Source organism: Crotalus tigris, unplaced genomic scaffold (assembly GCF_016545835.1).
Source record: "Crotalus tigris isolate CLP2741 ecotype Arizona unplaced genomic scaffold, ASM1654583v1 scf7180000023687.2574627, whole genome shotgun sequence".
Classification (NCBI taxonomy): domain Eukaryota; kingdom Metazoa; phylum Chordata; class Lepidosauria; order Squamata; family Viperidae; genus Crotalus; species Crotalus tigris.
In genome coordinates this window covers 1,561,540-1,589,031 of record NW_024100118.1, presented here as the reverse complement: position 1 = coordinate 1,589,031, position 27,492 = coordinate 1,561,540, and the positions used below count along the sequence as shown (strand labels likewise).

Here is a 27,492-nt window from a genome sequence, read left to right as displayed (position 1 = left end):
TAAGAAGGCTGGACTGGAAAAAAAATCCATGTGGTTTTAAAACCAGAGGTTGAAATTTCAATAACCTGGGCTATGACAATGACATTATTCTGATAGTTGAAAATGCAAACGAAAAGCTCTTTCAACTTCTGCAAGTTCTAGTAATAAAAATCAAGGAGCAAGGAAAAAAGTGACTAAGATTAAATACAGAAAAATTAAACTGATGACAGATACATCAACAAGACTTAGAATTAACAATGAAGACACTGAAGTGATGGATAGCTTTGCCTTTGTGATGGAACGTAATTTGGATTCCCAGGAAAAAAGGAGGGCATTCCAGAGAAGCAAAAAACAATATAGTTTAGATCAGGGATTGGTCCCCGATCCCTGGGCCATGGACCGGTAGCGGTCTGTGGACTGTTGGAAACCAGGCCGCTCAAGCAGCAGGCAAGCACACCAAGTTTCATTTTGCGTGTGCGAAACCATCCCCTCACCCTGCTGCCCCCACTGCTGACAGTCCGTGGAGCCAGAAAGGTTGGGGACAGCTGGTTTAGATAGTTTGGGTAAAAGAAAGAGGGTAAAGATGGAACTCCCTACTAATTCCCAAAGTGTATTCTTCATGTGGGTGGTAGCTCACTTAAGTGGAACAATAAAGAAATCTGCTTGGAATAATCACAACATTCGTTTCTTGGTTTCTGGAGCCTGACATCCTTTTAGGATCAACTAACAGAACTAGCAATCAAGAAATATGCTGCAGACTAGCACTTGGTAGGATAGCAATGAAAACTTTATTGAAAAAGATATTCAAATGCTATGATATGTCTATACCTAGAAAGATCAGAATCATACAGGCAATAGTTTTATTCTTATGACTATCTTTGGAAACAAAAGTTGGACTTTGAAGAAACTGAATAGAAAATATATTGATAATCTTGAATTTTGGAGTCAGAGAGGACCCTTGAGAACACCATGGATAGCTAAGAAAACCAACAAATGGATCATAGAAAAAAAATGTAAAGATCAATGTAAAGTTCTCAACACAAGGCACAAATGATTAGGCTTGGACACATTATGCAAAACCCAGTCCCCAGGTCTTAATGCTGGGGAAGATAGAAGAAAGGAGAAAATGACTACCAGCAAAGAAATAGGCTCAATTATTATGCTGATGGCTACACTGTTAGAAGACCTGAAGCCCAGAGACAGATCATCCTGAAGAATATTTATCTATGTGGTCACTGCAGCTGATACCAATGTGATGGCATAGATTCTATCAATCAAAATATATAAGAAAACTAAATGCATTTGATACTATATCAAATTATTTATCAATACCTATTTCGTGCAGCATACTCATGATATAGATAAAAGTTATTCAAAACTAATTGCTATAACATTACATAAAGCATAAGTAAAATTTACCATTTTAATTAATTTTATATTGCTTTATTATGTTAAAGGTTTTTGAAAAATATTCAGCACTTTAAAAATAATACATTTTTCTAAAAATATAAAGTACATAGCCTGAGTTATGTCTGTACTGCTTATTTGGCAGATCAAAATATTCTCCCTATATTATAAGATGATTTCAGCTTGTAAGCCCTTCTGTGATCCAAGAAACACATAAACTGGTAAAGACAATAAAGAATGACATTATTTAATAATTTTGTTTCGCTTAATTTAGATAATTAATTTGAAGGAAACCCAAGATAGATAAAACTATTCTAAAACTCCTTCCCCATACCCATCCCCAAAATGTATACTCCAGTAGGATTTGTCATTCATATCTATTTTAATTGTTGTTCATTTGTTTAATTAGGAAATTTTTATGGTCACACATCTTAAAAAAACAACTCTTGAGTGATTTACAAGTCCATAGGGAGGAAAAATAATAAAACGCTGAAAACAAAATGAAAGATACAATTAAATCATAATGCAATAACCAAGACACTGTATAACAAACTTATAAATTAAATCCTTCCAGATTTCAAAGGAAACAGGCACCATGACACAATTGTTGTTCATCAATAGAGCTGATCATCATTACTATAATCTCCCACTAAAATTATTATCAATATTTTTTTCATATTTTTCACCACGTTATAAACTGAGTGAACTGATCCAATATAAGGATTCCTTCTAAAGTATTAATGAGAATATTCATTAATGAGACTCATTAACACATATCAAATTTACTTGATTGGAAATTAGAAATTAAAGTATTTCAAAGCTAATAAAATACATTTAAGCATATTAAGACTCAAAAGATGTATGTCTTGCTAAATTCAATAAACCACTAGAAATCAAAATCATAAGTATATATATTATACGGGTACTCCTCATTTAATTATGATAATTGGGACTGGAATTTCTATCGCCAAGCAATGCCAGTTGTAAAGTGTTACATCACATGACATCACTTAACAACAGCAATCCCAGCAGTCCTTGTTGCCATCATCAAGCAAGGATTGTGGGTTGTTAAACAAAGATCTTCTCACAACTACCTCTGGCTTGCAACAAGCAAAGTCAATAAAGAAGCTGGTAGGAAGTTGCAAGTCCTAGGTGGCTTATAAGCAGGTTAGCAGGTGGTGACTTCTGCAGCACAGAAGACATTGGGATGGCTGCTGTTGGGTGGAAAGGATGCACAGGTGGGCTACCATGGGTGTCTTACAATCCTCCTTGCCAGTTTCTCCACTGACTCTGCTTGTGGGAGAACCTGGCAGGAAAGTTGCAAATGACAATCATATGACCACAGAATGTTGCAACTTCATTATAATGAGCTAGTTATTCTGTTAGCTTCTGGTTGCCAAGCGCCCTGATTGCAATCCCATGACCATGGGATTGCTGAGAAAGTCAGAACTTTGAGGACCAGTTGTAAGGACCACTCATTCAATGCCATTGTATCTTTGAATGGTCACAGAATAAGTGACTGTTAACTGAGAACTATCTGCATCTAAATATATCAAACTTTTTTTGAAATTCATTTTCTCTTTATTAAGGTCATAACAGAGCTATGCAACTGCTATAATTTTTTTAATTCCATTACATGATGTGCAACTGGGGCTGATTTTCTTCATAAAACAGCAGCATTCTTTAATTGGTTTCTACATTAGAATTAGATAGCCTAGTCACAAAAGTACCCACAATGGGCAAGTGGAGGTATAGGAAAGGGGATTACTGCTATAGTCTTAAATTGTTAATGTGAATGTGTTGTGCTAATTCTAAAAAAAAAAAACTTATAATATTAAAATTGAAAAATAAGAGCTTGTAGTCTTACCTGGTGAATATGCCATCCACAATACCAATCTTTACTTCTTCAGCTGGTACATAAGAACCAATCTGTGCCATGATAGTAATCAATGCAACTTGTTTTATGTAAGAGCTCTTTCCACCCATGTTAGGTCCAGTAATTATCATTACTCTTTGACTATCTTCCTGGAAAATGAACACTATAATTAGACTATTTTAAAACAGAACTCATGCAAAAGTTTCAGACCTTTGGTGATCGTATACAGATCACCTAAACATATTCCAAATTACTACACCAAAAAATGGTGTCTCGCTAAGATTTCTTTCACTCCTTTTATTACCACTGCTTCGTAAAAGTATTTACAATTCAAGTGAAAGTGTAATAGCAAATGTAATAGCTATGTGGCATTGTTAGAACTGTTTTTTTAAAAAAGCCTATGTCATCCTGCAATAAAAAAGATTCTTTATATTAAAAATCTGGAGTCTTGCTTGTATAAGAACACTTCTCCAAACAGGAAGCAGCAGCATTGAAAGATTTGTTTATATGAATTGCTATTCTTTGCCTGGATTTATGTACATACATGTATTTCTGTCATTCAAATCTAAACATGTATGGAGGACTATGAAAAGATGCTTTGAAGCACTTTTTCTGTAACACCCTTGTGGTTACCCAAAATGTTTGCATTAAAAACATAATATTCTGTCTGATAAAGATTGATGACTAGTCTATAAGATTTTTCCTCCTCCCTGCCATTTCACATGGCTCAAAATCTTCTCTGGAAAGACCTCAAGTCTCTAGTATCAACTCTACAAATAAGCATGGTTGCAGCCATTTTCCTTCTCATTCTAGGTTGCCACATAGAACAGAGGGAGGCAGGTTGCCCAGGTGCTTCGCTAGTCCAAATAATCTTTTGTCCCGTGGGAACCAAGGTCATCGGCTGCTCCGCCAAATAATCATATTGGGGAACGTATTTGTTTACACAGCTTTTGTGGGTGGGACATTTAACTTTGTATTGGGAAATTGTTGCTTGTGTATCCAGACTTGGTTTCACTTTTGATCGTGCTGATACTTTGTAACTAATAAACATGTTCTTTGACGAATTTGCAAGCCTCGGAGTTCTGTTTTATTCGTCCCTGTCTGTTGGAACCATGATATTTAGAATATATTTTAGTACATGCCGGAAAGAAAGAGCCAACACAAAAATAAATGTGAGACTATGTAATTTTATGTTTCATTTTCTAAGTCTACAACTTAAGTTTAATTATCTAAAAACCTAGGCATCTTAATGGTATAATCTGAATATTTCATAGGAATTGCTGTTTGGATGCAGTCGCCATATATTTAACAGTTTTCTTAAAAACTAAAAACCATGTTATGATCGTTTTATTGTTCTAGCTCTTAAAAGTTTACTTACTGACAAGAATGTATCATTTGGAACATATTGCTGTTGCTCTCCTAGTAACACATCTATCACAGGATGTTTCCCATTTTTTATCATTATTTCTGATCTTTCATTTATTATGACAGGTCTGAAAAACAAATATTTTTACAGACTGAATGTGGAATAAAGACTCAAAATCATACATTTGCCTTACTGATCTTGAAACAAGCCAGCGCATTGATAATAAATGAAGTTCCATCTACGTAGAAACAATCTGATCTGGAGGAGAGTCACTAGGTTTTCAAATGTGGCATGCAAGAATGATCAGTCATTTTGTAAATTCACAATGTTACCTTAAATATTCCAGTACTGTTTAAAAAAAATGATTACCTGCAATAATCTCCTTGTTTGGCAGCCTCAGCCAAAGAAAAAACACAGTCCACAGTTGCTAGATGATCCACAGCTTGAGAGAGTGCATGATAATGCTCATTAAAATGACTAAATAGAAGTACATTGGGGAAAAAAGTGAATGAAATATTAATACAAGTAAGCTATAATAAGTCAACAATGCTACATCCATCCAAAGTTTCTGACATATGTTGTCTGTTTTGAATACATAATCTAAGCGTACCTCTAGTTACACATACACAGAAAAAAAGAAATTCTGATGGTTTGATTGTTTATAATGAAAGACTGAGAGATGATACAAAGAGGTTGGAAATTTTGAGAGGGAATGTAGCACTTTTTAAAGGGATTTTTTTTGTCTGTCAAAAGCTGCCTGGGTACAGCAATGTGATCAGAAGAGATGAATGATCCATCATGAAGGATTATTATGAAAATAATAGTAAAACTGTCAATACAGGTAATTTGTTACTTTTGACAATAATTGAGACTTAATCTTCAATCATTAAGTGAAGCAGTCATTTAGCGAGACATGTGACTGCTTCACTCAATGATCGCAATCCTGGTTGTAGTCATTAAGCAATCACCAGGGTTATTAAGGGGATGGGAGAAAGATCTGCCTGCCAGAAGTACTTGTCCCCATACTGGGATGAATCCCTCTAATGGGCAGCCCCTTTGCTCTCAAAAAGCTGCCTGCTGGAGGGACTCTGTGCCACCCCAAGCCGGTAACCTTGCTGCTCTCAAAGAGGCTAACTGAAAAAGGTCTTCACTGAAATACAAGCAGGATTTTGGGACAGAGTTATTAAAGCATGAGGTGTTTGCAGCCAGTCGCTTAAGACAAGAGAACTGCCTCTCATTTCTGAGAGCTGACTGCAAATACCCTATACTGCAAATGCTCTGTACTAAGTTCTTGCATGGATTTGGGAATGGCCCTTTTTTGGCCAGAAACCAGAGGAAGTCATGTCAGCAACCGGAAGCAGCTTGTGAGCTTCCCTGCCTGCTTTCTTATGACTTTCTGGATAAGCCAGGAAGGAAGCTTGCAAATGATGATCACATGATCACAGGGCACTTAGCAATCAGTCATAAGTGTGAACAAGTTGCCAAGTACCTGGATTACAATCACGTGAACCCGAGGAAATTACAACAGCCGTAACTTTGGTTATGAGACCTTAAGCGAGGGCTAGCTGTATAGAATTTTCAGTTCTCAAGAATTTTATGGTAATGCATATAAAAACATATTTATATATTTTATGATTGTATTAATACTGCTATATTTCTAAATTATGTTTTGTTTGTTATATTTGACCACATTTTTTTTAAAAGCTCTCAAGAATTTTATTGTGCGGTTAATGAGGGGTAGCTGATCTAGCCTGAAAAAATCCAGACAACCGTAAGATGGCACCGAAGTAGTAAAGAAAAACAGTTTCATCTGGACTTACAGCAAGATTTTGCAGCACAGATTTGGCAATCCTTGTGTAATGTTTAGCTTATGATATCATGTAGAATACTTTGGTACAACTGTTTATGTCCTGCTACTTATTCAGACAAATTACAGATCATCCACATTTCTGATGTTCTCTGTGAGCTGCTCTGTGAGTCACCAAAATAATAAATTAACCTATCTGTGATCAACTATTTTGAACTGGGGACATATTTGAAATTATGAAAGTATGAAAGTATGTTGTAGACATATTCACAAAATTATTATTCACATGCCAAAAGACTTATATATTACAAAATGGCTGCCATGATGAGCATCACAAGACAGAAAATTCCCCAAAAGATGAACTTTGTCTATATCAATGCTTTCTGCTATCTAGTGGCCACTCAGGCCAAAAGTATGTTGCAAATAAATATGATGTAAGATATTGGATCTTTGTTTTGCAGAATGCCACCATCCTATGTATGTTATGAATTTAAGAAAATATTTTTTTAAAAAAATCTGAGAAAATCATGGATCTTAATAAGCACCAAAAAGTATATTTTGACGCACATACAATAAGTGCCAATGAGCACCATGTTGCTTATCAGTAATCTAAGTCCTCAAAAATATCTAAACTCCTTTAAAATACTGTTTGTGAATTTTAAGGCTATTCCCATTAAAAATGCAAGAATTATTTTTGGCTAAATTATACAATATCCATTAACTTTTGATATATCAGTTATCATAATCTGTTTCTATTCCAAAACCTACTTATTACAATAACGAAAATAGAGTTTGTAAACTTACTCTAAAAAACATAGCCATGCAGAATTGCAGTCAAGGACCAGGTGCTCACGTAGTTGATTTAGCTTTCTGTAATTTTCTACAATAAAAGGAGTGTGAAAACGGCTCACAACTTTTGTGCTTAAAGAAAGAATCAAACAGGACATAAACATGATTAATCAATACATTTTTCAGTATATAAAATTAAAATTAGGTCAGTATCTTCTTAGGATTAGTATTTCTGAAAGTTCATTATTATAATGTGTATTATAATGTATTATAATGTGTCTGTCTGTCTGTCTCTCTCTGTCTCTCTCTCTCTCTGTTTGTGTCTGTGTGTGTATGTATATACACACACAGAAGCACGAAGCTGAAAACACCAGCCTGAAGATGACGAATGGGACTTCGTCGAAACATCGCCAAGACACTTCCAATTTTACGCGGGAGAAAACCCGAATAACCAAAGACCTACATATACATATATATATACGTACCCTTCTCACTCATATGGATGGTTTGTGTCTTCCTAAATCTCGGCTTCTCTACCATAGGTCTGGGAGCTGCTCCTAGCTCTGTACTCTTCTGGACATACAGTTCTGATATTGTTCCTGGGATCTGTTGGAGTCACAGCCCCAAGTGCTCCTACCACCATTGGGACTAGTTTGGCCTTTACTTTCCATAACATCCTCTCTACTTTCTAATACCCTATCACCAGGTGTAATTTGGAAAGTGTAAGACTGAATTAAAAAAAATACATCTTCCAATAAGTTTGCATAATTCTTCTAATATTGCCCCAAATCCTTATGGCCTGTAATACTGATGTCAGTCAATTTGGCACAGTCATTAAAGAAACTGAGCTAGAAACCAGGAGGCCATACATTTTAGTCCTATCTCAGGGGTAGGCAACCTTGGCTCTTTTATGACTCGTGGATTTCAACTCCCAGAATTCCTGAGCCAGCATGGCTGGCTCAGAAATTCTGGGAGTTAAAATCCACGAGTCATAAAAGAGCCACGGTTAGCATAAAGCCAACTGTGTAACTTTACACCAGTCATTCTCTCTCAGTCTTAGGAAGACAATGACAAACCACTTCCAAAAATATTGCCAAGAAAACTGTATGGTCTATTTTGTTGCTAGGGGCACATCAAAAATGATATTGTAAAAATAGATACTGATTCATATATTTACTTCAGCACTTTATAATGTAAGTTCTATCATCAGAAACATCAATATATAAGCATCACTGAAGTAATTAATACAATAAATAGTAATTGTTAGGATTTATATTAAACTACATACCTGCTAATTTTAATCCAATCTAATGGTACAAAAGATACAACTGAATTTTTAACTTCAATCTGAAACTGAAACACCAAACAATAAAATATCAAATGATTAATATTGTTTAGGACAAAATTCTGTAGTACTTGAATGGGTAGCACAAGTTCTTCATAGTTATCAAAGATGCATTTTATGACATAATTCTGTCCCAAAATGTTAGTATGTATAAAGAAAAGACTACAGCAACAGAAGGAATAGTAAAGCAATTTTAAGATAAATAGGAATGCCAGTTCAAATTTCTAGTACTATCAAGGCTATAAATTTATTTCAGAAAAACAATTTCAGTTAAAAAATGTAACTAATGACCAAACCTATACCAGATCATAAAGCAATGTATACAGGTTTTCACACTCTCTAGCTATTTGCCTCATGTTATCTCCCAAGATTGAGGCACAAATTTGGAATCTGGTAGAAAGCATTGGTTTGAAAATGAAGCTTTTGTTTAATCAAAATAAATAATAACGTTGCCATTATGGTTATAAATAATCCTTGAAAACACATATGACAGTTATAACAAAAGTATGTACCAAATTCAAGAGATAGAAAGAATCATTTAAAGCTATCAGGAATCCAGATGAAAGCAAATTACTCTTGTCATATTTACAAAAGGGGAGCTCTTCAGTTCCACAATTCCACTGTGAAACAATGTTTGGAAGTTTTTAGTAAAATTCATATAGAAACTGCTTTGTGACCTGAACTATAGAATGGTCTTCTTCAGTTAAATTAAGTTTAAGAAGTTTTCAAGTCTTCTAGAATGCCATCATGTTCTACAAAATCATCCATTTTAAGGCCAAATCCATCCAGCTCCCTCAAGCTTCTGTTGTTCTCTTTTTCATATGAATCTTTCTTTTATGGGTTATCCAAAAGTGGATGCAGTAGTCAAGGTAGTTATATAAAACACAAAGGAATGGAATTATTATTTTTCCATGATTTCAGATGGCATGCTTTATGGTAGCATATGACTTTTTTTTCTGCAGCTATATACTATCACTGATTTATTCATTTCATTTATTAAAATCATATTGAATTGGCCTTCCATCCACAGGATAAAATTTATTGATATATGACTACATAACGCTTAGAACCTGACTATCACATACTGCTTTTGCTTCACCCGATTCATCCAGCTATATCTTACAAAAAGCCAATTTTGTATGACAATAATATAAACAGCAATTGACAATTAATGCCATCATGGTTTACCAACCTATACTTGTACCCTATTTTCAAAGATGAATAGATTAATTGGTTTGCTGCTAGGAGAAAGAAAAACAGAACCTTAAAGTTAAAATCTAGATGAAGCATTGCTAAAGTTATTATGTACATACATGCTCATGTGATTCTGTTGGTAAATAGGCTCATAATAATTATGAAGCAATCATAGATTTCATAGTCGTTATACTGCAGTGTAATCTATAGTCTATAAAATACTGTTATCTATATTTTGAGATCTGTATTGCTATTGGTATTGTTAATAGATGTTTTCCCAAGGTATTAATTTATTTTCATAATTAATTATTCTCAGAGTACATAACATAGTCCACAATAATTGAACAGAACTGATCTAAACATAAATCAAAGAGACCATAGTTGATGTAAAATATGAGATATAACCCATAACAAATTTTAGTAAAGCCTCCTATGTCGTACTTGTGGACCTACATTAAGATTTCGATTCGCTTTGTTTGTTCCTCATAATCTGTACATTTGTACAGAGATACTGAAAAATTGGGCTCATAAAATTGACCCTCTATTTTCATGCTCATAAATGTTCGCAATTAAATAAAGGTCCTTTTTTAAACATAAAATTATAATACTAATATAATGAATTGATGTTAAATTCATGTTCCTATGCTCTCATCAATTTCTAGGTTCTCAAATATGTCAATGTGCTACAAAACACTGAGATCTTAGAAAATTGGAAATATATTACTTTGTATAGTATTTTGCAAAGATTTCAGCTCTAAATCCCATGTCTCTTTGCCAAATATATCATTTCCTTATCTCTTATATAGCTGAAATGAACCTCAAAACATTTCTCTATTATCATAATTTTAATTATCCCGAGTTAAACAGAGTTCCTTATAAAGCATTGCCTTATAACATGTCATATTATATTGTTCTCTTTTGTGTCCCTGTACCATAAATTAGCCATTGCTCAGCTTTATATAGTTCTTATAATTGCCGTAACTAACATTCAATTGCTGGCAAAGGTGCAGTTACAAACAGATGTTGACATTCTGTAACTTATGATAGTTGATGCTTTTAATAAAGTTGCCCCAAAGCTTTATTTTTATAATATAGCTTCTGATACATTGTTAGTAAATTTACATACTAAACACGTTTTTTCTTTAAATGTTATTAGCCTTAAAACAACTCATGCCAACTCCTAATCCTGTTGGCATAAGCCACAAGGTCAATAATAAGGGATTGTGGAATTTGTATTCCAAATTCCCAATTAGATGGTAAACTGTTTAGCTCCAATCTATTCAGTGAAGGACAGCAAAACTGTTGTTACAAAAACATGATCAGAACTACATGGTTGATAAAATTCATTTAACGTTGCATAGACAAACATATAACATAACATTGTCAATATATATATTACCTCTTGCCCTGATACTGATACGTAGTCCACAGAGGAGGAATTTAGTATTTTTCGTACATCCTGAATATGATTCTGGATTTGACAGAGTATTGTCTGAATCTCATCCTTTCTCTTCCTTATTGAAGGAAAATCATCCAAATCCCTGAATAGTTCGGTTTTGTCACCAATTCTAAAAGAAAATTCAAATTAACTTTTAATTCAATACCAACATAGAAAATTGTTTAACACTAACAAAATGAGCAAATACAAACAAATAATATTAATATGAACTAGGGCAGGGCTTTTCAACCCGTGGTACATGTACTATTGGTGGTACTTCGGCACCTGTGAGGGTTGAAAAGCACTGTAAAAGAAAAGTGTAAAAGTGGATGAGTTGAAGCAGTGGCAACAGTAGGGAGAGTCAACTGGAGCTGCAGTGTTGCTGGGGTTCTGATGAGAGCTCTGGATTGGCGCACATGGCTACAGCTGATTGGCGCTTCTGACGGCCTGGGGGGTGGCCGGCAGTCTTCAGGCGGAGATTCAGCTGGAGCAACAGTGTTGCCAGGGCTCTGCTGAGAGCCCAGGATTGGCCCATGCAGCTTCAGCTGATTGGAGCTTCCAGAGCACCCAGAAGAAAAAAGGAGAAGGGGGGAGAGAAGAGAGGATATAAAAGGAGGAGGGGGAGAGAAGAGAGGATATAAAAGGAATAAAATCAGTATTTTTTATTTTCTTTTTTTACAGTTTGTTTTACATTTTATTAGATTATAGAATAAAATACAAAAATACAAAAGCAAATAGTAGGACATGGTGGGGAGGAAAAAGGAAAAGAAAAGTGAGGGGGACAAGGAAAAAAGAAAAGGCACTGACTTCTGACTTACTCTGTTGTAGTAGAATGAAGCATTAATGTCAAATCTCAACTTTTTACTATTCCATAATAATATAAACTAGCCATTTCTATAACAACAAATCAATGTAATCAGTAAAACCCCAAATTCCCTCCCCCCTTTTTTTTAGTATTCAAGTTTTTGACGACTTGCTAGGCACTGATGTACTTGAATATTGTCATGTCCTAAAAGTGGTACAATTTGTGAAAAGATTGAAAAACCCTGATCCAGGGCACTATAATTTAACTGTAGAAAGAAAATTTATAGGATCCAGAAAAAAGCATCTCTTCAAAAGAACTTCTGCACAGTTAGTCCAACTCTTTGTGTGTGGGGAGAGGGATAAACTAAAGAGAAAAGAAAAAAACCAATTTTGTCTGCTTTTCAGACATTATTGTCAAATATGATAATTCTACACAATAGTTGATCTTAGCCAAAATTTAAGAAGAGAACTTGCCTGAACCATGCACAGCTGGAGAATTAGTATGTGACAGAAGTCCTTTCATTTTTGGAAAGGCCAAAAAAGGAGTGGTGCACCCAAAATGGATCACAGCCAAACACTAACCAGATGTGGAAAACTGAATTAGGCTGAGATAGTCTTACAGAATGTAATGAGAATTCTAAAAAACTAATGTAGCATATGATTTTTTTTAAAATAAAAAGTATCTATGAATCTATGTTGGATCATGTACATGTGTGAATGAATTGCATTACAAACAATTTGAGAAAAGTTGGGAAAGGTGAAGAGAACCAAACTTTTGTTACAATCACTACTCACTTAAAAAAGGAAGTCACTGCATACCTACACAGTACCCACCCAGTCACAAATTATATGCTTAATTTATTTACTTTGCTGCTTCTTCATTAAGTTTACTTAAATATTTTTTTGTTGAACTAAGCAATTCAGGAATTTCCAAGAGGTTTTTATGCAGCAAGGATGCCCGCACTTGAACTTGTATAGCTGGAACCAGTGCTTTGACTGCTGTTTCCAAGTTAGAGAGTGTGCTTACTACCAAGTAGAATTCTTGAACAGAACACTGTAAAAAAGCAAAAATAAATATCATTTAAAATGATCAGCCTTGAGGTTACAATAGTCTTGCAAAATTTTCCAAATCTAACAAATGAAGTTCTTTAAGATGGCACAAAAGTCTGTTGTATAAGTTCTAATACATTGATAATATTTAAACAAAGTTTGTTTTATTCTCTCCTTAATTTTGGATATACACTAAAATATATGCATCCTGATTTCAACTGTTACGGTAGGTAGAGAATTGACTTAGTTTTAAATTGTAATGTTAAGTACCAATACATAGCTTAAAATAGTCAATGAATTTTAACAAGATAGTGTATAAGGAACATGGACATTTTTAAGAATTTAAAAATGCCATTGTTAAAAGCTTAGGTATATATTTTCAATTGTTTTCTGTCTCACAATGTATAAAACACATTTCAGGATATGTTGCCTGGATTTAAATATAACAGGAATGTGTTTTTTAAATTATCTGTAATCTTACCTTTTTATGATAAATACTACAAATTCCTCTCTCAACATCTGGAACCTTACACAATAGAGATATGATTTGACCAAGAACACTTGATTCTGAGAAGAGAATCTCAGATACTGCATCAAGTCGGGAATTAATTTCACTATAAAATAGAGGATAAATTAGATAAATAAAAACACTCCTTTTCTACATTTTCAATAATTACTCCAAACAAGAATAATGATGATCTATGGATAAATTATAACATGTCTGAAAGAAGCAGACTCTCTTATTTTGACGCTAAAAGGATAATATGAAATTAATCAAACTACCTTTGCAAGCAATTCCATAAATGGGACATCACGGTTCTCCGTGTCCGAGATAAACTTTGATCTGATCAGTTAGTCCTCTATACCACAAACATCCTCAAAATCTTTTTGTTTTTGTTGTTATTACCAAACAAGCAGGATTCTGAATTTTTTGCTTGGTGGAAACTGCAGACCAAGAGATTCCCAAGGAAAGAAAGGCAAACCTGCTTTGTTTCTACTGCTCTTGGTAGCAACTAGAATGGTTCTCAACTCCATTATTCAGGTTTTTTTCCAAATTATTTCCAAATTATCATTTACACTAACAGAAAAATTCTACTGATATCTCCTAATAATCTCTAGCTCCTGAATTTCCTTCTTATTTCTTCCTCCCATGCCTCAATCTTACCTCATTACTTCAATTTGTGAAGAGACAAATATGGTTTCTCAAAAGGTTAAGTCTACATAAAGGGGTTTGTGGGCCCCTATTACTCCTGCCGTCACCACCTTCAACCTCATTGCCTGTACCAATCACCTAATTAGGACAGCACAAAGTTGTTTCCTTAACCTAGCTGGGAGATGAACTAATCTCTATGTAAATTTACACTAGTAAATCAGCTTGATTTGATAAAAGGCATTCCCTGTTGTTTTATCAGTAACTCATTACATAGGTATTGGTAGAAACATGAAGATTTCATTATGTAATTTAGAACATATATACTAGTTGGAATTACAGTGTAATAACATATTATGACAGAGTCTAAAGGCTGTGGTCCTCTGCTGTAAGGTTAATCTGCACTTTAATCATTTTCACATACGGCTATGATACACAGTTCCAATAATGTAATACCAACATGGCAAACACTGTGCCTGCAGTAATCCTCAGTATTAAAAAGGGGCAATAGGAGGGAAAAGGTCAACAGACACCATCTGATATCAAGTGACCTATTTTTTCTACCTCTCATAGAATCGTGTTTTGAAATACTGTCCCGAGAATAATACACTATGAAATCATAGAGGATTATCTTTGGCTTACTTACAGAAGAAACATATCAATATAAAAAGCATTTTTTTACTGTACATACTCTGGTTTCTCTTCAGATCGTATAAATCTTTCGCCTTTTACTAAAGATTTCCGTGGAGAGGAACATTTATGAGTTTTGTAACCAAGACTGGCAGTTAAAATCTTTGGAAGAATTAACACATGAAAACTTAACTTATTCATGGTTCCAATATAGACAAATAGTGGATAGATGGAAGATGGATTGTAAAATGGGCTGGCTTAGAGAAGATGAAATTTTTTTAAAACAAGTAAGAGATCAAAGGCCAACCCATATTAAGAGAGTTTATGGGGTTTTAGTGGAATTAGATTCAGAACTTGAACTAGTTAAAGATTGTATGATTAAATGGGCACAGAATATTGGTGAAACGATTTCAATGGATACTTGGGAACTTATTTGGATAAGAAATGTTAAATTCACACAAGCGCAAAATTTAAGAGAGAATTTTTATAAGATGTTTTATAGATGGCACCTTGACCCAAAGAAAATGTCCATTATGTACCCTAATCTACAGCCGAAATGCTGGAGATGTGGATATTTGGATGCTACCTATTACCATATTTGGTGGACGTGTAATCATATAAAAGCTTTTTGGATTAAGATATGGTGGAATATTCAAAGAATTTTTAAAAGGAGGGTAAAATTTACTCCGCAATTATTTTTACTAGGTATTGTTATTGACTGTGATGCTAAGGAGGTTATATTGATGTTAAATTTGATTACAGCCGCTAGGTTGTTAATAGGACAATATTGGAAGAAGGAATCTTTGCCTACTTTACAAGAATGGTTTCATAAAGTTTCGTATTTGGCAGAAATGGCAAAGATTTCGGCTTTCTAAAGGAGCAATCTCAAGAAAATTTTTTGCGGTATGGGAAAAAATAAATTTTATACAACATAATTTGGATATGGAAAAATATTATAGCCTTTTTATAATTTGTAATGATTGTTTTTTCTTTCTTTCTTTCTTCTTTTTCTTTTTTATATATATACATTTTTTATGTATTATTATTCATATATTTTTTTATATATATATATATATGCTTTATTCTTCGTCTACTTTCTTCTTTCTTCTTTCTCTCTCTCTTTTCTCTTTTTATTTTTTTTTTTTTTTCTTTCTCTTTTTTAGTATATATTATTCATTTTAAAGTTTATGTTATCTATATTATTATTATATATATTATTATTGTGATTTTTATTATTATTATTAATTATTTTATAAATTCCAAATGTTATTTTTAAAATATTTGTTAAATAATCCTATATTCAGTTCTGGGAAGTCGGGGGGGGGTGGGGTGGTTGGGGAGGGGGGGTGGATTTTTATTTGTAAAACTTTTGAAAAATTTCAATAAAAAGCATTTTTAAATGCTTTTTACTTCAGTTCTACAAATAGTTCTAGGACTATCACAATAGACTATCACAATATTATCAGACACTAGCAATTCGAATGACATTATTTTCATTTTATTTGGTATTATCCTACATATTTATGTTAAAATTTATGTTAAAAAACTGCATTTAATATAAAACTGAATTATACAGAATTGTGATATTTAGTTTAAATTATTTACACATTTCTTTATTCAACTGAATGCAATATTAACATGATTTCAAACTGGACACAGTGACAAAGTAAGACTAGGTGCAAAAATACTAAATATCCACTGAACACAACAAATGCCATTAAAAATACATTTGTGAATAGTATTTTGTAGGTATTGATCTATGCAGAGATTTAAGAACAATCAAATCAACTCTATATTTTTAGGATAGATTGAGGAATAAAAATGTTACTGAAAAGCTGAACATTGTACCTCTTAGTGAAGGACTCAAACATTGCTAACAAAGGATAATGAATGTCTATAAATGATGATTGAAGTTTACCATTTTTGTAAAGAAATCTCACACTAAAAATAGAGATAATGGTGATAAACTGATGGAGTATGGGATGGCTATTTGTATAACAAGCGTGAGTGATACTAATTTCCCTCATTCTTAAAAGTAGGAGTAAATTATTATTAAGACTAATCTAGATTTAGCTAGAAACTAAATTTGCATATAAAATTGTATTTATAGCAATATTTATAACTTATTATAATTATTTATATAATTAGCCAATTTCTTTTATATTACAGAAGATGTTCCGTATAAAATAGGGTAGTTTTTAATAAATGATATTCTCAATTCATAAATGTTTAAGCAAAACCACTTCTACTTCATTGGTATGTAATATTGTGGATGAGAAAAATACATATAAGAAAATGACGAATGCACAACTGGATGAGAGAAAAATATTATTAAACTATATAGAGTAGTACAGATAGTCCCCAAGGTACAAACTTAACGGAGCCTGGCCTCAAGGTACAAACTTAATGGAGCCTGGCCAAATGAATCAGACTCAATTGTACAAATTTTTAAAATCAAATTCATTAATTAAATCAAATGGATTGTTAAGTGAACGAAGATCTTACTTACTATTTCCTCCAATAGCTGCCATGTTAACTGAACTGGAAGGGTTTCCCACCAGCTGCCTATCAGCTGTTTCCGGTGCGCTCAGGAAATAAATTGCCTCCAATTTCGCTTGGAGCCATTGCAGTTACTTTTTTTTTTTAAAACAACAACAACAACTGTTGCTAGCCAGTTCAAGGGTCTTTAGCTAGCTGCCCAGGGGGATTGGGTAAGGCCGCTGCTTAAAAAAAAACAAAAAACTTGCCACTAATTAGCTTAAGGGTCTCCAGCCAAGCACGCAGAGGGAAATGGGGGAGGAATCTGCAGAACTCTCAGCTTGCAATAGTAAGAGATGGAAGGGACCTTGAGGTCATTTAGTCTAACGCACTGCTCTCACAAGAGAGTAATTCAGTTTTCCACAACTGGTTAGAGTTTGGATGTGGTCCATTTTGGGTGCACCACTATAGAGTAACAAAAAAAAATATTTTAAAATACTTACAGCAGTAATTGTAGCACTCGAGCCCAGGCAGTAGCAGATTGCAGCAAAAGCAAAAATCAGTGCCGGCTTGGCTCTTGTTTGGCCATGTGACCAGGGACAAAACAAAACAAAACACCTTCCTGCTTCTCGTAGCCCCGAACTGGCCAGGAAAGTCACAGAGATAAAAATGGCCACCGCGGCAGTAGAGATTGAAACCAAGTCACATGACTACACAGGCCTCTTTTTTGGCCACAATTTTGAATTTCTAATGTAAGTACCCCTTTCTGAATTAATTCATTTTTGTGAAAACTCGCTAAATAAACGCTCGTACCTGTAAAGGCAATTACAAAGGAAATAGTCAAAGAGGGCAAGGAATAGTTAGGGTTAAAGGAAGAAAACAAATACAGTATTATTTTGATGGAAATAATCAATTTGTTGGACGTCAGTGAAAAGGGCAAAATGAGCTACCTCATGGAGATGGAATTCAATTAAAAATATGTAGGGGAGAAATTAGTGAACGTCCAAGAAAAAAAATCTTAATTCCTACATATTTCATTCCTACACCAGGGTGAAAGAATTCAGCATCCTGATCCTTACACTTAAGAGAAATAGGCAGTTCTTCATAACTAGGGCTGACACTGATATATAGAATGCTCAATTTCTGTATTCTTGGCTTCTGTTTATAGATTATGCCCTTTATTTTTGCAGCCAACTGATTAATCTACCCAAGCCATGTTCTTGAAATTTCTATGGGCTGCTATTCAGAGAATATGGGAGTTCTGATATGAAGTCTCACATAGTTTTTAAGACGATTGGGTCCCTACTTCTCCAATGTTCTGATATCTTACCAGTTCTCTATGAGTTTTCAAAGATTACACTCAGTTGTTTTAGATCACTTCTGTCAGTCCCTTCAATATTTGAGAATTAATTTGCGTGTCCCTGGAGGCAAATTCATCTAAGGTAGAAAAGTGATTTTTTTTACAACTTACATAATAATTTTTTAATAAAACAATTAATATATGAGTGTATATTCACATTTATACATGTGTATATGTATATGTGTGTGTGTTTGTGTATAAAGAATTCTTGTTATAATAATAAGATCTAATACAAATCAAACTTAAAGAAAGAAAACAGAATAGAAAGAATGAGTAAAAATGCAAGAAAAAAGAAGGAATATAGTAAGAGGCAATAGCTAAAGAAATGATTTCCAACTTTAATCACAAGTACCTAATGTTATAAGCATCACACTCCCTAATGTTACAAACATCACAACATGGCCAGGCCCCATTATGGTTGTAGGTCAAGGACTACCTTTATCTCATCTCTTATCTACAAACAAATCAATAAAACATCATTTTTTCAGTCCTGGTATCAGCCGAAAATCTATTTTGCAGAAATAAAAACGAATCACATATTTAGTAACAAATAAATAACAGCTTCTTTTTGTTACTAGAAGTATGAAACATATACACAAGGAGATTACTAAGTAAATCTCTGAATTTGAATGACAATGAAAAATAACAGGAACCTCCCTTGCAGGTAAAAGAAAGCTAAATTAACTTCCCCCCTCCAACCTTCCAATTTTAATTGAAGGCAGAAAGGTTTCTTCTTTTTCCTAACATCTAACTAAAATACTGGTAATTCTGTGAGGTTACTAACATTTTACTAACATGAGGTTACTAATATGTTACTACATATTGCTATCACTCAATCTCTTTCTAGAATTATTTTTATGAAATAACATTTTTTCAGAGCTGTTGAACAACACTAGTGAAAATATTCATGAATGCATTTAGGTTGATTATGTGTAGGATACAGATCTAACTCTGCTCGGCTAAATGACAATTAAGGACTTTTGTTATGAATGAATGAAGTGCAATTTCAGCAACATTTGCAAAAAAAATGAGTAAACCAATAAAAAATGAATTATTAAATGCTTGCTTCACTATGTATTGATTCAAAAACAATAAAAGATACAACAGAAGTGCTGATACTTACATGGCTTTGTGAGTTCTAATTAACTATAACTTAAATATACCTTCTACAAAGGTCCATGTTTCTGACCACTTTGAAATGTAACACTGGCCTGAAATAAATAATTTGGTAGCATTTTCTACAATAAAGACTTTATATCTGAATCCTTACCCACTAAAAATCTATAAACAACCACTAAACATCTCTGAGGAATGTAGAAGAAGTAACTAGACTGTAACAACCTGGATTTTAACTTGAATCACTATATATTTTCTATGGAGTTGGTACTAAATGTGCTAAATGTTCTTGCTTTATACAACAAGGGCTATGTTTGAAAGTTTGTTTTTTGTTCATATTATACCCACTACAAACAAAAAGACTCTTGGCAGGTCACCATCCAGTATACTTCCATGTTCTTTTTATAAAAAGAATCTTCTAATCATGCTTTTCCTCTCCCAGTTTTGCAATCCTGTACTGCTGGATTCATCTAGTCCTATAATTCAGCTAAAGCTATATTGTTTGGGCAATTTAATATATTACCTAAAATAGAATTTCATTGTTCCCACATCATTTTTATTACAACAGATTACATGACTTTATGTCAGTAAGCTCAAACAAATTCTCTAATACAACAGACCAGCCAGATGCATTCTGTATTTTTACACTGCTTCTGGAAGACAATGAAACATTTACTGTACATAAAGTTTATTGCATAACTATGAAAATCTGTACTGCCTTCTCTGAACTAGTTCACATTAGTGAGATAAAGCACCTGAAGTTTTTTTTAATATTGATCTCCAGATCTTTGTTCTAGAACAGTAACATCTGCCTATGCAACAGGGTCAAGCAGGACAGGTTCTCTCATCATTCAGGGAGTATCAGTTATAGTAGGGGTTCCCAACCGGGGGTGCAAAAACTTGGATTTTCAAAATTATAGTGTATATGCATAATTCATTGCCGTTATTTCAAACTTTTATAAGGGGTAAGAAAATATATCAGAAGTGTTCTAGGGGTGCAGAGTATAGAAAAGGTTGGGAGCCACTGAGTTATAGGGTCATGGAAGCCTGCCTTCTTTTTTGCTATTCCTCTTAAACCCTGCCCTGGACATTCATGTTGCCTCTTTCTTATTAGAATTCAGAAATCTATTGAGTTGGCTGTTCAAGCAAGCCCAGAGGGTTGGGTCCTCAGAAATGGTTTTTAACTGAGGGAAGGATTGCAACTGTTTCTAGGGTCTTTTATTGTGAATTTATGGGTTTGACTATATTTCATTTTGCATAACTGCAAATAACAACAGAGAATTGTTTTCTACTCAGAATTAGTCTGATTAGAGCAGTGCTTCTCAACCTTTCTAATGCCATGACCCCATAATACAGTTCCTCATGTTGTGGTGACCCCCAACCACTTATACATCACCGGGTGCCAGGGGCGTGGCCAAAGGGGGAAAAAATGGCGGACAGCCTTGTTTGGCAACCCCCGTGAAATGGTTGTTCGACCCCAAATGGGGTCCCGACCCACAGGTTGAGAACCACTGGATTAGAGCAACCTCAAAGTCCTGATTAATTGATTAGATGAATCAGACAGATAGATAAAAAATGCAAAAATAACAAACATTCTGTGAAGAACAATTTGGATACAGAGGTTTTTTTTTCACCATTGTACTGACAGCATCATTCTTCTATCCTAAATATTAATTATATCCGTATTTTCCTCCCTCTGTATACTGGATTACCAGTATCTTCATATAATGGAACTGCATTTATTGCTAAGAATCAGTTTACAGTGTCTAACGTAAGAAGAGGTTCACCCATATGGAATTAAATTTATAACTATGGTATTATAAGATGCCATTATCTCTATTATGTTTTAGTATCATAGCTATCCCAGCTTTGTTTCTACATCAAAAGATTATACTATACTAATTGCTGATCTAAAAATCATTACATTTCACCTTAGAAAAATATTAAATCCTTGGTCTGGATAAATTCTGGATCAGCAACTGGTTCATTTCACATATACAACACATTGATATGTTGGCCTTTCTTCTCTGTTAATAGCCCATTTACACATTTTCCTCAGGTATCTTTAAACTATTTTTCAAATTTTCAGCAAAATTACAATTGTATCTAGAAGAGGCTTTAGTCATAGATACTCCTCTTGGGAAAAGATAAGCCATCTAGCATGGTTTTTTAATGAAAAGCTGTTATCAGAACATTCTAAACTACAATTATAGCACATTTAGCTACAACCACAGTAATTCATTATAATGCTAGGAGAGGAAGCTGGTTGAATAAGCACTGATTAGGGGGAAAAAATCAGCTTTTTTGATATATTACTGTAGATAAATTGCTGACAGATCAGTATTTTACATAACATCCCATGTTTGAAGATTTAGCAATCAAATAGCAACCATGAGGCCCTAAAGTCCCCCTTTAAGGATCAGTTTACATTCCATCAACCTGGAAGACATAAAGGAACTTTCTTTGAGGAAGCATAATGGGAATTTATTACAAAAATATTTTATGCAGTTATCTGACTGCTATGGCCTAACTCTGTTATGAGTAAAATATAAGCAATAAAAATGGTGAAACATTATTACTATATTTTAAAGGAAGTAATCAAAAGACATATATACACAAATAACATATATACACAAATAACATTACTGGAAATTCTCTTTCTGTTAAGGAACACTGAGTGACAAAGTTGGTTTGAATGCCAAGACTTGTTTCTCTAAGTCTGTATTATCACTCACCTAGCTTCTTATATAATGGTACTCAAAAGTTAAATATATTTAGCTGATAGACATCAATGATTTGTTTGGTAACAAATACCTGGATTTCAAAAGAGGCTGTATGACCCACTTCTTGAGTTTTCGTCGCCCAAATGAAGTTTTTGTATGATCCAAGATAGAGAAAAGACTGCCTTTGGTTTTCATATCAGTCTAAAATAATTATAGGCATTTAAATTAATAAATTGGAGCACAAGTTCAATATAAAATATGAATCTGAAATAGAAAGCAACTCAAATTGTAAATTCTAGAGAGATGAATGCATTATAGAAATATTTTTAGACATACCAAATATAAAAACTATCTCAAAAATAATACAATCCAAGTTAAATATCTGCTTCCAATTTTTTTGCTTTTAGCTCCCTTAAAATAGTTTACACTGGTTATACACTGCAAAACAGTAATACTAGTGATTCTTTATATACTTTTTAAAAGTCTATCATCAGCTTAGTTTCTGAGGAGAGGGGAGACTAGGAGCTATGTAATGAATCTTACAAATCTAATTCAGTAATTCCATGGCACAACTGAGTGGAATCATGATCCATTTTTTCCAACTCTGTAGTCTGGGCCAACATAGAGACAGAGCTTCAAAGCCCAAAGAATGACACCACTGTTAAAATCAAAGAACAGAGAGAAAAAGCAGTGCTTGATTGCTAGGAACCTCACCAGAGGAATTAATGTGCCCAGGACTTCAGCATCAGTAATCATTTCCAATCACTGCCAGCTATACTCAATAGAGGCCAGGAGTTTCAAATATATAAAACCTTTAAATTAGGGGTCTTCAAACTTGGCCCTTTTATGACTTGTGGACTTCAACTACCAGAATTCCTCATCCAGTGTGCCTGGCTGAGGAATTCTGGAAGCTGAAGTCAACAAGTCATAAAAGAGCCAAGTTTAAAGATCCCTGTTTTATATAAAGCACTGGAACATGTATGGTAGACTGACATAAAACTCTATCAGTCTCTGTTAAACTATAGACTGTACAGCTCAAAGTGCTGAACCTCGATTCTGACTCTCAAATTTGTGACTTGATTATTGTACTACTGATTCTACCGTAAATCATGTATGCTTTTTGCATATGTCAAATCTGGCAATGTTCATACATTACTCCATGAAACCTGGAATTAGATGAATGTAAAATCTTATGAAATGTTTTGTCCAAGTTTGTTTGTTACTCTAACCTCCTTAATTTGAACAGAAACACTGGAGAATATTGGTGAAATTAATGCACATTTGACCCTCTCTGGTTGCGTAGCCATTGAACTAATTCCTAATCCATTTTTTTAATTCTTTCTAAATATTTTCATTTCCAATCCATTTATTCATTTACTTTCTGATTCTTCCTCTATATATTCCTACATGTTGCATAACTTTAAAAAGATAATTATAGCTATTAATGTCTGATTTCTAATTTTATAAGTTTACATAATAGGTAATGAAAAATCCCTTTAATCTTCAAATTCCACTTCAGATTCATTCTCTTGGTTCTTTGCTACCAGATATAAACTTGGATTTAATTACAGACATTTCAGAAAAGTAACTCCACTGTGAATATCACCTTTCTTTTCTTTAAGGGCATTATTTTTAAGAACTACTAGTTTCTAGGATGGGGCATTTGATTAAATTTTACTTAACTGAAAAATGAGTGAACTGTATATATACATTAAAAAGGACTGGAAATAATAATGTAAAGTTTAATTCACGAAGCACATAAATACATAAGATAATTCTTCCTTACTTGATTCCGCAAGATTTCAAGATTCTTTAACGTAGCTCCATTTAGTGTCATATATTCATCTTCGCTTGATAACTTCTTAAAATTACTTAAAGAAAAAAAATCATAGTAAAGCTACAAAACAGTCACTCGCACCCTAAAAATAGCCCTTAACTTTATACATTGCAAGAAAAAGACAATAAATTCAGAGAAATAGTTATGAAAGAACATGTGATTCATTTTACTTAATACATTAAAAACTACCATTTACATCATCAGTCCTCAACCTGTGAGTCGCGACCCCATTTGGGGTCGAACGAACATTTCACAGGGGTCGCCAAACAATGCAGTCCGCCATTTTTTCCCCTTTTCCTTAGCTGTGCTACTCCCTTTTATTCTATTGGCTTTTGAAAGCCAATAGAATAGACTCTCTTGAATAGAGTCTAATTCTATTGGCCTTCAAAAGCCAATAGGAATTGTCCAGGCTGTCTCTGCCCTGCTGAGCCCGCCAAAAGTCCCATTCTACAAACGGTGCTGCAAGTTGTCTACAGCGAAGGTGAGCTGTCTGGAAGTTTCCACCCCTCCCTGCTGAGCAACTACTAAAAATGTAAGTAAAAGAGGGCCAGGGGTGGGAGGTGGGAGGCCGGCGGGCGCAGGGAGAGTTGTTGGCACATGTGGGGCCCGGCGGGTGCCTTACCTCCCTTGGGCTGGGCCAGCTGGTGGCCCAGCCGGTGGTCGCCCTGCGCCGTCACTGCTCCTTGCCAGCTACGCCTTGGCCGGTGCAGGGGGCGGCACCACGCATGCGCGGCGCTCCCAGGCAGGGAAAGTCCTCGACTTACGACCGGTTGGGTAGTCCTCGACTTATGACTGGTTGGGTAGTCCTTGACTTACGACCAATTGGGTAGCCTCAACTTACAACCGGTTGGCGGTCGCGGCGTTAAAAAGGTTGAGAACCACTGATTTACATCAATACATACATTTACATTAAAAAACCTTAGTCTAATAATTTAAAATTCATTATAAATTTTCAAAATTTAGTGATACTAGTGACTTTCTTCACTTTTTAGATAGATATATTGATATATCATTCCTATATATTTCCATAGTGTGCAATGGTTAGAATGCAGTATTGCAGGCTAACTCCGCCCATAGCTAGGAGTTCAGTCCAGACTGGCTCAAGGCTGACTCAAGTCTTCCATCCTTCCGAGGTGGGTAAAATGAAGACCAGACTGTTGGGAGCAATATGCTGACATTTGTAAATCACTCAAGAGTGCTGCAAAACACTATCAAGTAATATATAAATTGAAGTGCTATTGCTATTGATTTTCATAGTAAAATTAAACGGCTTCATAGAGAAGTTAACTGAGCTAATTTACTTCATATGGGATTGAAGACAATTGATTCCTAAGATACACTCATGCTAAGCCAAAGACATTGTGAATGTAAAATCAGAAATTAAGAGTTAAAAGGCAAAGCTAGTAAACTCACAACTGAAGAGGAAAGGATGAAGACTGCCCTAAGGACATCTTAAGATAGAGATTCTTCCAGAACTTAGAAATGTCTGGTTGAATGTTATGACCCAGGTGGTCAAGGCAAGGCAAGCCTCTAGAGCAGCGGTTCTCAACCTATGGGTCGCGACCCCATTTGGGGTCAATCGACCATTTCACGGGGGTCGCCAAGCAAGGCTGTCCGCCATTTTTTCCCTTTTCCGGTGGGTGCCTTACCTCCCTTGGGCTGGGCCAGCTAGTGGCCCAGCCAATGGTCGGCCTGCTCCATCTCTGCCACTTGCCAGCTATGCCTCGGCCGGCGCAGGGGGCGGCACCACGCATGCACGGCGCTCCCAGGCAGGGAAAGTCCTCGACTTACGACCAGTTGGGTAGTCCTCGACTTACAACTGGTTTAGTCCTCAACTTACGACTGGTTTAGTCCTCGACTTACGACCAGTTGGGGGTCGTGGCATTAAAAAGGTTGGGAACCACTGCTCTAGAGAGCTCTTTATGTCTCTTAACTAATGTTCCAGACAATGGCCCTCCAGCATCCAGTAAGGCTCCATCCTCACGCTACTCTGAAGGCAGCCACCCTCAATCCCCCAAACAACAGCCCCTATAGTACAAAGAAAGCCCACAGAGTAGGAGCACGCTCACAGAGTAAGATCCAGGGGTCCAAGTCTAATCCACCAGGTAGGGTCCAGGCACAAGACCAGGGCAGTCCTCAGGACAAGAAACAGGTCCCAGAAAAGAAGCAGTTCCAAAGCCCCAGTGAAGCAAAGGCCAAATGTAGGCCTCCAGAAGAGGGCAAGGCCCAAAACAAAATGCAAAGAGCAATCTTCCAAGCAAGGCAAGGCAAACAGCAACAAGCACATAAAAGCCAGAGAAATGTCAGCCAAAGCAAAGAATTGTTCCTGGCAGACTAAATCCCCCCAGTTTCTCCTTAAGTTACTCCCCTCGAGGTGCTCCTTGTGAGGAGGGGTGGTGCAACCTCCTCCCGAGTATTCTTGCGACCCTTGTTTGGGCTTGCCTACTCCACTCAGTGGAATAGGCTGCCTATCAGCACCACTGCCAGTCAGCAGCCAATCCTCCCGTGTGTCTGTGCAGGTGGGCAGCTCTCCATCTGGTCAACCACCTCCCCAATGCCCGAGGAGCCTGGGACAGTATTATCCTCAGCTCCTGGCATGCCTTCCCTGTCGGACAGTCCCAGCTCCAACTCTTCCTCCTCCTCTTCCAAACCGGCCTCTGGGAGGGCCATGACAAGCAAGATCTTTAATAATCAATAGTTCTTCCTGTCTTTGGGACTTTGGCAAATTGTCTAAATCAGGAGCTTTCATTCAGCTAAATTTGAAAATCTGATATAATGAGAAGAAATTAAATGTTTTTCATAGATGCAACAAAATAAAGATGAATGTGAGGATTTGCCAGCTCATATGTCACTTGAATTCTGTAGCATTAGAAGCAGCAGACTCATCTAGCTATTTTTCAAAAATCAGTTAGCTCTGTAGATCTTTTGTTTTCCTACCAAGTTCTTTATTATAGTCTGCACAGTAAAAGATCTTGTGCTTTTGTTTCACTTCATCAGTTTGGCTGAATATCACCTACTTAATAATACCTATTATTTATTACCTATTAATACCTATTATTTATTAAGGTATTAATTCAGTGATACTTTCATTCCTCTATTATAATGGTACTTTTTGTTGTTACTTTTTAATATGCTTTTAATGT

At 35.1% G+C, this 27,492-nt stretch overlaps 1 protein-coding gene and 1 pseudogene across 2 annotated transcripts in view; one reads left to right on the top strand and one right to left on the bottom strand.

The window, feature by feature from the left end:
* The window catches only part of MSH3 (mutS homolog 3), a 56,029-nt gene that overhangs the window by 7,334 nt on the left and 21,203 nt on the right, over positions 1-27,492 (bottom strand). For both annotated transcript variants that reach the window (XM_039320794.1, XM_039320795.1), the window contains 10 exons: positions 24,299-24,383; positions 22,604-22,713; positions 13,537-13,669; positions 12,872-13,059; positions 11,163-11,331; positions 8,513-8,577; positions 7,240-7,356; positions 4,998-5,105; positions 4,641-4,755; positions 3,254-3,411 (listed from right to left, as the gene is read on the bottom strand). In XM_039320794.1, the coding sequence (XP_039176728.1) occupies positions 3,254-3,411; positions 4,641-4,755; positions 4,998-5,105; positions 7,240-7,356; positions 8,513-8,577; positions 11,163-11,331; positions 12,872-13,059; positions 13,537-13,669; positions 22,604-22,713; positions 24,299-24,383 (1,248 nt within the window). The remainder of the gene's footprint in view (positions 1-3,253; positions 3,412-4,640; positions 4,756-4,997; positions 5,106-7,239; positions 7,357-8,512; positions 8,578-11,162; positions 11,332-12,871; positions 13,060-13,536; positions 13,670-22,603; positions 22,714-24,298; positions 24,384-27,492) is intronic.
* On the top strand, positions 14,893-15,024 carry LOC120297777 (annotated as a pseudogene).